This window comes from Ranitomeya variabilis, chromosome 4, assembly GCF_051348905.1.
Source record: "Ranitomeya variabilis isolate aRanVar5 chromosome 4, aRanVar5.hap1, whole genome shotgun sequence".
NCBI classification, from domain to species: domain Eukaryota; kingdom Metazoa; phylum Chordata; class Amphibia; order Anura; family Dendrobatidae; genus Ranitomeya; species Ranitomeya variabilis.
This window is the reverse complement of record NC_135235.1, coordinates 709,869,116-709,881,038: the sequence shown is the minus strand read 5'-3', so window position 1 is coordinate 709,881,038 and position 11,923 is coordinate 709,869,116. Positions and strand designations below refer to the sequence as shown.

Below are 11,923 nucleotides of genomic sequence, written 5' to 3'. Positions count from 1 at the left end.
CACAAACCCCCATCGGACGTGGACCCCCCTGTTGTGAATTCGGTTTGTGGGCTCCCCCGGTGGTCTGTTATGGTAGTGTCTCTTATGTGCCTTCCTCCATCTCTGATTACCTGTCGCCACCCTCTTGGGGAGTTTCCTATTTAAGGCTGCTTGGCTGTTAGTCACATGCCGGCCAACAATGTGCTAGTAGCATTCTGTTGCATTCACCTGCCTCAAGTTCCAGTTCAGCTAAGTTTAATTTTGTTTCTTGTTTTGCTATTTTTGTCCAGCTATCTGCAATGTGACTCTTCAGTGCTGGAAGCTCTTGTGGACAGAAAATTACTACTCCAGTGGCATGAGTTGTCACTGGAGTTTAAAGTAATTTCTGGATGGTGTTTTTGAATAGTGATTTTTAGGTCGACCGTGAAGTAACTCTTTCCTGTCCTTCTGCTATCTAGTAAGCGGACCTCACTGTGCTAAATCTGCTGTTCATCCTACGTATGTCATTTCCTCTGAACTCACCGTCAATATCTGTGGGGGCCTACTATCATCTTTTGGGGTTCCTCACTGGAGGTAAGGCAGGCCTGTATGTTCCTCTTATAGGGGTAGTTAGATCTCCGGCTGGCGCGTGGTGTCTAGGGCATCGTAGGTACATCCCCCGGCTACTGTAAGTGTTGGGTCAGGTTCAGGTCACGGTCGACCTTAGTTTCCATCACCCGAGAGCTAGTCCGTTTTGTATTTTTTTCCCATGGTCATTGGGGTAACCATAACAGTTTGGCCGGCCAGTAAAAAATCTATGTGTTAAAATATGCACTAAAGTAGGAAGGAGAAGAAAAGGTTTTGTTTTTTTTTCTGTGTTTGAAAGTGCACCTTAGTTTGATCATTTGTATTCCTTGCTTAAACTGCAGTCTTCAGCCTTTTTTTTTTCTCCTCTCCTCTTAACCTCTGAATGCTTGGGTTACACCCATTTGAAACATGGATCCACAGAGTTTAGTTGCGGGTTTGAATAACCTTGCGACAAAAGTACAGAACCTACAAGATTTTGTTATACGTGCTCCAATGTCTGAACCTAAGATTCCTCTGCCTGAATACTTTACCGGAGACAGATCCCGGTTTTTGAGTTTCAGAGAAAATTGCAAATTGTTTTTGTCTCTGAGATCTCACTCTGCTGGTGATCAGACTCAACAAGTTAAAATTGTTATCTCTCTACTGCGCGGCGACCCACAAAGTTGGGCATTTGCATTATCGCCAGGGGATCCTGCGTTGTTAAATGTAGATGCGTTTTTTCAGGCTTTGGGGTTGCTTTATGAAGAACCTAATTTGGAGATTTTGGCTGAGAAAGCCTTGATAGCTCTTTCCCAAGGGCAAGATGAAGCTGAGATATACTGCCAGAAATTCCGTAAATGGTCGGTGCTTACTAAATGGAATGAGTGCGCTTTAGCAGCTAATTTCAGAGAAGGTCTCTCTGATGCCGTGAAGGATGTCATGGTGGGGTTCCCTGTGCCTACAGGTCTGAATGATGCCATGAAATTGGCTATCCAGATTGATCGGCGTTTGCGGGAGCGCAAATCTGTGCACCATATGGCGGGGTCTTCTGAGGAAGAATCTGTGCACCATATGGCGGTATCTTCTGAGCAAAGACCTGTGCACCATATGGCGGTGTCTTCTGAGCAAAGACCTGTGCACCATTTGGCGGTGACCTCTGAAAAGGCATTAGAGCATATGCAATGCGATCGTGTTTTGTCTAGAGGCGAACGTCAAAATTACAGGCGCAAAAATGGATTGTGCTTCTACTGTGGAGATCCAGCTCATGTTATATCAGCATGCTCTAAACGTATAAATAAGGTTGATAAAAAGGTTGATAAATCTTTTTCTACAGGTACCTTGCAGTCAAAATTTCTTTTGTCCGTGACATTGATTTGTACCTTATCATCTGTGACTGTGAATGCTTATGTGGATTCTGGCGCCGCTCTGAGTCTCATGGATTGGTCCTTTGCCAAGCGTTGTGGGTTTGATTTGGAGCCGTTGGAAGTTTCTATTCCCCTGAAGGGTATTGATTCTACACCTTTGGCTAGCAATAAACCACAATATTGGACACAAGTGACTATGCGTCTTACCCCAGACCATCAGGAGATTATTCGTTTCCTTGTATTATATAACCTACATGATGTCTTAGTGCTTGGATTACCATGGTTACAGATTCATAATCCCGTCTTGGACTGGAAATCTATGTCTGTGTTGAGCTGGGGATGTCGGGGTATTCATGGGGATGCACCTTTGGTTCCTATTTCTTCATCTACTCCCTCTGAGATCCCAGCATTTCTGTCAGATTTTTATGATGTCTTTCAAGAGCCTAAAGTTGATTCTCTCCCTCCCCACAGAGAGTGTGACTGCGCTATTGAATTGATCCCCGGTAGTAAGTTTCCTAAGGGTCGCTTGTTTAATTTGTCTGTACCTGAACATACTGCTATGCGGGAGTATATCAGAGAATCCTTGGAAAAGGGTCATATTCGCCCCTCGTTGTCTCCACTAGGGGCAGGATTTTTCTTTGTAGGTAAAAAGGATGGTTCATTGAGACCTTGTATCGACTATCGACTTTTGAATAAGATTACAGTTAAATACCAGTACCCGTTACCTTTACTGACTGATCTGTTTGCTCGTATAAAGGGGGCTAAGTGGTTCACTAAGATCGATCTACGTGGTGCGTATAATTTGGTGCGGATTAAGCAGGGGGATGAGTGGAAGACCGCATTTAATACGCCTGAAGGCCATTTTGAGTATTTGGTAATGCCTTTCGGTCTCGCAAATGCCCCTTCCGTTTTTCAGTCCTTTATGCACGATATTTTCCGTGAATATCTGGATAAGTTTATGATTGTGTATTTGGATGATATTCTTGTTTTTTCGGAGGACTGGGAATCTCACGTTCAACAGGTCAGGAGAGTTTTTCAGGTTTTGCGAGCTAATTCTCTTTTTGTAAAGGGCTCAAAGTGTAGTTTTGGAGTTCAGAGAATTTCCTTTTTGGGATATATTTTTTCCCCTTCATCTATGGAGATGGACCCTGTCAAGGTCCAGGCTATTTGTGATTGGATGCAACCTACTTCTTTGAAGAGTCTGCAAAAGTTCTTGGGTTTTGCTAATTTCTATCGCCGATTTATAGCGGGTTTTTCTGCCATTGCTAAACCTTTGACTGATTTGACCAAAAAGGGTGCTGATGTTGCTAATTGGTCCTCTGCGGCTGTGGAGGCCTTTCAAGAGCTTAAGCGCCGCTTTTCTTCCGCTCCTGTGTTGCGCCAACCTGATGTGTTACTTCCGTTCCAGGTTGAGGTGGATGCTTCGGAGATCGGAGCAGGTGCAGTTTTGTCGCAGAAAGATCCTGACTGCTCAGTAATGAGACCATGTGCGTTTTTCTCCCGAAAATTTTCGCCCGCTGAGCGAAATTATGATGTGGGAAATCGGGAACTTCTGGCCATGAAGTGGGCGTTTGAGGAGTGGCGTCATTGGCTTGAGGGTGCTAGACACCAGGTGGTGGTCCTCACTGACCACAAGAATCTAATTTATCTTGAGTCGGCCAGGCGTCTGAATCCTAGACAGGCGCGCTGGTCGTTGTTTTTCTCCCGATTTAACTTTGTGGTGTCATATCTGCCTGGGTCCAAGAATGTGAAGGCGGATGCCCTCTCTAGGAGTTTTGAGCCTGACTCGCCTGGTGATTCCGAACCTACCGGCATCCTGAAGGATGGGGTGATATTGTCAGCTGTCTCCCCAGACCTGCGGCGTTCTTTGCAGGAGTTTCAGGTGGATAGGCCTGATCGCTGTCCGCCTGGTAGACTGTTTGTCCCTGATGATTGGACCAGTAGAGTTATCTCGGAGGTTCATTCTTCCGCGTTGACAGGTCATCCTGGAATTTTTGGCACCAGGGATTTGGTGTCTAGGTCCTTCTGGTGGCCTTCTTTGTCTCGAGATGTGCGCATGTTTGTGCAGTCTTGTGATGTTTGTGCTCGGGCCAAGCCCTGCTGTTCTAGGGCCAGTGGGTTGTTGTTGCCCTTGCCTATTCCTAAGAGGCCTTGGACGCACATCTCTATGGACTTTATTTCTGACCTTCCGGTTTCTCGTAGGATGTCTGTCATCTGGGTGATTTGTGACCGTTTTTCCAAGATGGTTCATTTGGTACCTTTACCCAAATTGCCCTCCTCCTCTGAGTTGGTTCCTCTATTTTTTCAGAATGTGGTGCGTTTGCATGGTATTCCTGAGAATATAGTGTCTGACAGGGGTACTCAGTTTGTGTCTAGATTTTGGCGGACGTTCTGTGCCAGGATGGGTATCGATTTGTCTTTTTCGTCTGCATTCCATCCTCAGACTAATGGCCAGACTGAGCGTACTAATCAGACCTTGGAGACTTACTTGAGGTGTTTTGTGTCCGCTGATCAGGATGATTGGCTTGACTTTTTGCCATTGGCAGAGTTTGCCCTTAACAATCGGGCTAGTTCTGCCACTTTGGTTTCTCCATTTTTTTGTAATTCAGGGTTTCACCCTCGGTTTTCGTCCGGTCAATTGGAGTCTTCGGATTGTCCTGGAGTGGATGCTGTGGTTGATAGGATGCATCAGATTTGGGGACAGGTTGTGGACAATCTGAAGTTGTCCCAGGAGAAGACTCAACAGTTCACTAATCGTCATCGGCGTATTGGTCCTCGTCTTTGTGTTGGGGACCTGGTGTGGCTGTCTTCTCGATTTGTTCCTATGAAGGTCTCGTCTCCTAAGTTTAAGCCTCGGTTTATCGGCCCTTATAGGATTCTGGAGGTTCTTAATCCTGTGTCCTTTCGTTTGGACCTCCCAGCATCTTTTAATATCCATAATGTTTTCCATCGGTCATTATTGCGGAGGTATGAGGTACCGGTTGTTCCTTCTGCTGATCCACCTGCTCCTGTGTTGGTTGAGGGTGAATTGGAGTATGTGGTGGAAAAGATCTTGGACTCCCGTGTTTCCAGACGGAAACTTCAGTATCTGGTTAAGTGGAAAGGTTATGGCCAGGAGGATAATTCTTGGGTGACAGCATCCGATGTTCATGCTCCCGATTTGGTTCGTGCATTTCATAGTGCTCATCCAGGTCGCCCTGGTGGTTCTGGTGAGGGTTCGGTGCCCCCTCCTTAAGGGGGGGGTACTGTTGTGAATTCGGTTTGTGGGCTCCCCCGGTGGTCTGTTATGGTAGTGTCTCTTATGTGCCTTCCTCCATCTCTGATTACCTGTCGCCACCCTCTTGGGGAGTTTCCTATTTAAGGCTGCTTGGCTGTTAGTCACATGCCGGCCAACAATGTGCTAGTAGCATTCTGTTGCATTCACCTGCCTCAAGTTCCAGTTCAGCTAAGTTGAATTTTGTTTCTTGTTTTGCTATTTTTGTCCAGCTATCTGCAATGTGACTCTTCAGTGCTGGAAGCTCTTGTGGACAGAAAATTACTACTCCAGTGGCATGAGTTGTCACTGGAGTTTAAAGTAATTTCTGGATGGTGTTTTTGAATAGTGATTTTTAGGTCGACCGTGAAGTAAGACCGTGGACGTCCAATCCCCACAAACCCCCATCGGACGTCCAACACCCATCGTACGTGGACCCCCCCACCCAGCACAGACCCCCTTCGATGTCCACCCCCCACCCAGCTTAAACCCTCTTCAGCCCCCCCAAACCCAACCCATAAGCAGGTCGCCCCCCAATAAAAGGGATCCCCCAGTAAGCAGCAGGTCACCCCCCAATAAAAGGGTTCCATCTGTAAGCAGCAGGTCATCCCCAAATCCCACCACGGGATCCCCCGCAATAGCCAGCAGCAGGTCGCCTCCCCACATTCAACGACAAGCAGGTCGCCTCCCCACATTCAACGACAAGCAGGTCGCCTCCCCACATTCAACGACAAGCAGGTCGCCTCCCCACATTCAACGACAAGCAGGTCGCCTCCCCACATTCAACGACAAGCAGGTCGCCTCCCCACATTCAACGACAAGCAGGTCGCCTCCCCACATTCAACGACAAGCATGTCGCCTCCCCACATTCAACGACAAGCAGGTCGCCTCCCCACATTCAACGACAAGCAGGTCGCCTCCCCACATTCAACGACAAGCAGGTCGCCTCCCCACAAGCAGGTCGCCCTCAAATCTCACCACAGGGGTCCGCCAAATAGCCTGCAGCAGGTCACCCCTCACATGCAGGTCGCCTCCCCACATCCCACCACAAGCAGGTCACCCCCACATCCCACCACAGGGGTCCCCCAATAGCTTGCAGCAGGTCTCCCCCCACATCCACCACAAGGGTCCCCCCCAATAGACAGCAGGTCACGCCCTCCCAAAACCCGACCACAAGCATGTCGCCCTCAAACCCCACCACCAGGGTCTCCCCAATAGCCAGCAGCAGGTCGCCCCCACTAAAAGGGGTCCACCCCGTAAGCAGCACGTCACCTCCAAACCCCACCACAGGGGTCCCCCTCAATAGCCAGCAGGTCACCCCGAAACCCCACCACAGGGGCCCATCAATAGCCATTAGCAGGTCACCCCTCCACAAGCAGGTCGCCCCCACTAAAAGGGGTCCCGCAACAAGCAGGTCGCCTCCACAAACCCAACCATAAGCAGGTCACCCTCACTAAAAGGGGTCCCCCGCACGCAGGTCACCCCCAAATCACATCACAGGGGTCCCACCATAGGGGTCACCCTAATAGCCAGCAGCAGGTCTCCCACCCCAAACAAGTCACCCCATAAGCAGGTCACCCCTAAATCCCACCACAGGGGTCCCCCCAATTGCCAGCAGCAGGTCCCCCCCCACAAGCAGGTCACCCCCCACTAAAATGGGTCACCCCCAATAGCATGCAGCAGGTCACCCCCCCACAAGCAGGTCATGGGTCCCCCAATAGCCTGCAGCCCCCCTCACACAAGCAGGTCACCTACCACAGAAGTCAACCACAACAGCCAGCAGCAGCAGGTCCCCCCAAAATCCCACCACAGGGGTCCCCCACAATAGCCAGCAGCATCGGAGCCTCCCAAAATCCCACCGCAGGGGTCCCCCACAATAGCCAGCAGCAACGGAGCCCCCCAAAATCCCACCACAGGGGTCCCCCACAATAGCCAGCAGCATCGGAGCCTCACAAAATCCCACCGCAGGGGTCCCCCACAATAGCCAGCAGAAGCGGAGCCCACCAAAATTCCACCACAGGGGTCCCCCACAATAGCCAGCAGCAGCGGAGCCCCCCAAAAACGGCAGCGGTCCCCCACAATAGCCAGCAGTAGCGGAGCCCCCCCAAATCCCACTGCAGGGGTCCCCCACAATAGCCAGCAGCAGCGGAGCCCCCAAAATCCCACCACGGGTCACTCCCCACACAGACAAGTAGGTCGACCACCACAGGGCCTCCCCCCAATAGCGATCAGCAAGCAGCATTTTTCACCCTGAAACCACTGACCTCCATGGCGTCCACAAGCTGTCATGCTGCTTTCCTTTGCCGCCTTGGAGAACACGCCCCCTCCCGATAGGACACGCCCCTCCCGATAGGACACGCCCCCGGAAATGACGTCACACCGGGAAGGAGCCCATACACTCTAGCATTTACCTTACCGCCATATATGTGTACTGGAGTCAGTGCGGCTCTGCGGGTGGAGGTAGGTGCTGGTGGCTCCATTATTCTCTATGTGGAGTGCGGCTCTGCGGGTGGAGGTCGGTGCTGGAGGCTCCATTATTCTCTATGTGGAGTGCGGCTCTGCGGGTGGAGGTAGGTGCTGGTGGCTTCATTATTCTCTATGTGGAGTGCGGCTCTGCGGGTGGAGGTCGGTGCTGGAGGCTCCATTATTCTCTATGTGGAGTGCGGCTCTGCGGGTGGAGGTCGGTGCTGGAGGCTCCATTATTCTCTATGTGGAGTGCGGCTCTGCGGGTGGAGGTAGGTGCTGGTGGCTTCATTATTCTCTATGTGGAGTGCGGCTCTGCGGGTGGAGGTCGGTGCTGGAGGCTCCATTATTCTCTGTGGAGTGCTGCTCTGCGGGTGGAGGTCGGTGCTGGAGGCTCCATTATTCTCTGTGGAGTGCTGCTCTGCGGGTGGAGGTCAGTGCTGGAGGCTCCATTATTCTCTATGTGGAGTGCGGCTCTGTGGGTGGAGGTCGGTGCTGGAGGCTCCATTATTCTCTATGTGGAGTGCGGCTCTGCAGGTGGAGGTCGGTGCTGGAGGCTCCATTATTCTCTATGTGGAGTGCGGCTCTGCGGGTGGAGGTCGGTGCTGGAGGCCCCATTATTCTCTATGTGGAGTGCGGCTCTGCAGGTGGAGGTCGGTGCTGGAGGCCCCATTATTCTCTATGTGGAGTGTTGCTCTGCGGGTGGAGGTCGGTGCTGGAGGCTCCATTATTCTCTATGTGGAGTGCGGCTCTGCAGGTGGAGGTCGGTGCTGGAGGCTCCATTATTCTCTGTGGAGTGCGGCTCTGCGGGTGGAGGTCGGTGCTGGAGGCTCCATTATTCTCTCTGTGGAGTGCGGCTCTGCCGGTGGAGGTCGGTGCTGGAGGCCCCATTATTCTCTATGCGGAGTGCGGCTCTGCGGGTGGAGGTCGGTGCTGGAGGCCCCATTATTCTCTGTGGAGTGCGGCTCTGCGGGTGGAGGTCGGTGCTGGAGGCCCCATTATTCTCTATGTGGAGTGCGGCTCTGCGGGTGGAGGTCGGTGCTGGAGGCTCCATTATTCTCTATGTGGAGTGCGGCTCTGCGGGTGGAGGTCGGTGCTGGAGGCTCCATTATTCTCTATGTGGAGTGCGGCTCTGCGGGTGGAGGTCGGTGCTGGAGGCTCCATTATTCTCTATGTGGAGTGCGGCTCTGCGGGTGGAGGTCGGTGCTGGAGGCTCCATTATTCTCTATGTGGAGTGCGGCTCTGCGGGTGGAGGTCGGTGCTGGAAGCTCCATTATTCTCTATGTGGAGTGCGGCTCTGCGGGTGGAGGTCGGTGCTGGAGGCTCCATTATTCTCTATGTGGAGTGCAGCTCTGCGGGTGGAGGTCGGTGCTGGAAGCTCCATTATTCTCTGTGGAGTGCGGCTCTGCGGGTGGAGGTCGGTGCCGGAGGCTCCATTATTCTCTCTGTGGAGTGCGGCTCTGCGGGTGGAGGTCGGTGCTGGAGGCTTCATTATTCTCTATGTGGAGTGCGGCTCTGCGGGTGGAGGTCAGTGCTGGAGGCTCCATTATTCTCTATGTGGAGTGTGGCTCTGCGGGTGGAGGTCGGTGCTGGAGGCTCCATTATTCTCTATGTGGAGTGCGGCTCTGCCGGTGGAGGTCGGTGCTGGAGGCCCCATTATTCTCTATGTGGAGTGCGGCTCTGCGGGTGGAGGTCGGTGCTGGAGGCCCCATTATTCTCTATGTGGAGTGCGGCTCTGCGGGTGGAGGTCGGTGCTGGAGGCTCCATTATTCTCTATGTGGAGTGCGGCTCTGCGGGTGGAGGTCGGTGCTGGAGGCTCCATTATTCTCTATGTGGAGTGCGGCTCTGCGGGTGGAGGTCGGTGCTGGAGGCTCCATTATTCTCTATGTGGAGTGCGGCTCTGCGGGTGGAGGTCGGTGCTGGAGGCTCCATTATTCTCTATGTGGAGTGCGGCTCTGCGGGTGGAGGTTGGTGCTGGAGGCCCCATTATTCTCTATGTGGAGTGCGGCTCTGCAGGTGGAGGTCGGTGCTGGAGGCTCCATTATTCTCTATGTATAGTGCGGCTCTGCGGGTGGAGGTCGGTGCTGGAGGCCCCATTATTCTCTATGTGGAGTGCGGCTCTGCGGGTGGAGGTTGGTGCTGGAGGCCCCATTATTCTCTATGTGGAGTGCGGCTCTGCGGGTGGAGGTCGGTGCTGGAAGCTCCATTATTCTCTATGTGGAGTGCGGCTCTGCGGGTGGAGGTCGGTGCTGGAGATTCCCCATTACTGAGCACGGGGGACATTAACCCCTTCAGCACTGAGACTCTTTTGAGGTTTTTGTTGCCACTTTATAGGAATCATAACATATGACCCAACTATGGAGGACAGGAAGTGAGGTAGCGGATTGTTCTCATAGTACAGGGCCTCTTTCTTGGCCCCACACAGTATAATGCCCCCAATATGCCCCTTATGCAGTATATATGATGCCCCCACACAGTATAATGCCTCCATAATGCCCCTGTAATCAGGTGACCGGATACAACACACCGACATACACAAGGCGGAAGTAACCAATATAATTATTTATTTCCTGATAATGGGAAGTGTGATCACTATGGCAACAGTGAATAATGCAGAACAGGGTAATTACGAGGTGAAATATACAATATCAGATACACAATGAATTCTCCGACTCATTCTCACTGTAATAGCAGCCTCTAACCACATGTGACTTTAGCTACTGACAAGGGTGATTTTCCTGACACATATAGTCGACAACACTCTACTCTGCGAACACCGGCCATAGTGGGGTCACCGCCTCTTCCCGTTAGGCCATAAGTCCTCCTAATAAAGTCTATCAGGGCTCAGTGGGCCGCCTTCACTTCTACCAGCTTTCACCTTGTCTCTTGTACACCCTGGACCAACACCTGTACTGATTTCAGTGCTGAAAGCAATGGCCCGGCTCACTCACGCCTCCTGCTCTTTAATGCAGGCGTATACTACTGAGCAGACTCTCCTCACAGATCATTGGCACATCCGTCTCTTGTACCAAAAGTAACAAGAGCTGGGACTCTGCTCTTGCCTGGCTTAATCTGGACTCTGAGTCTTGACCGGTGCAGGTTAGGTTTTCAGGAATTGACATGCAAAGTCTAGACTCTGGGTCTTGACCAGGGCAGGTCTGGTTCTCAGGTCTTGGCTGGCATAGTCTGGACTCCGGGTCTTGACCAGGGCAGGTCTGGTTCTCAGGTCTTGGCTGGCATAGTCTGGACTCCGGGTCTTGACCAGGGCAGATCTGGTTCTCATGTCTTGGCTGGCACAGTCTGGCCTCCGGGTCTTGATCAGCACAGGTCTGGTTCTCGGGCCTTGGCTGGCATAGTCTGCACTCCGGGTTTTGACCAGGGCAGGTCTGGTTCTCAGGTCTTGGCTGGCATAGTTTGGACTCCGGGTCTTGACCAGGGCAGATCTGGTTCTCATGTCTTGGCTGGCATAGTTTGGACTCCGGGTCTTGATGAGCACAGGTGTGGTTCTCGGGCCTTAGCTGGCATAGTCTGGACTCTGGGACTCATCTGGTGCCGCCTGGGTACTGCCACAACAACCAGCTGCCTTGGGCACTTTGCCATGGCCTGGTACCTCAGATTCTTCACTGGCACCCTGTTTTTTGCTTGGTGCCAAACATGATTTGGCTTTGGGGCTATGGCCTTTATAATAACAGGAAACTGTGTCATCAAGGTCACCTGACCTGGTGTACCATCTACACTGTTTCTTCCTGAAACTTTCTCTTCCCATTGATTCTGTAGGGTCCTGTCTGAATGGCAGATGGCAGTCTTTTTGTACAAATGCCGCACAGCCCTGAGGATTTGTTCTTCTTACGACACATGTTGTTACACCCCTTATGCAGTATATATGATTCCCCTCACACAGTATAAAGTTTCCACAGTACTGGCATGTCTCACACAAAAGATATTTTCACAGTTTCACCATACCCCCAAACATAGTATCTCACAGTCCCTCCATTCTCTCCACACAGTATGTTTCCATAGTACCATCATCCCACCACACACATTGTAATGTTCCCACTGTACCACCATCCTCCTACATAGTATAATGTTCCCACAATAGCAGATTCCTACACACAGTATAATGTTCCCACATTACAGCCATCCCCCTACATAGTACAATTTTCCAACAATAGCAGCTTGCAATTCACACAGGATAATGTTTACAAATTATTATGCAAATTGTATTTAAGTGCCATAAAGATTTCATTGTTTTGTTTTTTAAATAAACTCGTGGATGGTATAGTGTCTCAATGGATCACTGAAATCAATCTTAAACACG

The 11,923-nt window shown here is 51.3% G+C and overlaps 1 protein-coding gene across 1 annotated transcript in view; it reads left to right on the top strand.

Moving 5' to 3' along the window:
* Positions 1 to 7,517: 7,517 nt before the first annotated feature.
* Positions 7,518 to 11,923, top strand: part of LOC143766509 (uncharacterized) — a 44,315-nt gene continuing 39,909 nt past the window's right edge. Inside the window, exon 1 of the mRNA XM_077254250.1 lies at positions 7,518 to 7,877. Within this exon, the coding sequence (XP_077110365.1) occupies positions 7,741 to 7,877 (137 nt within the window). The 5' untranslated portion in view covers positions 7,518 to 7,740. The remainder of the gene's footprint in view (positions 7,878 to 11,923) is intronic.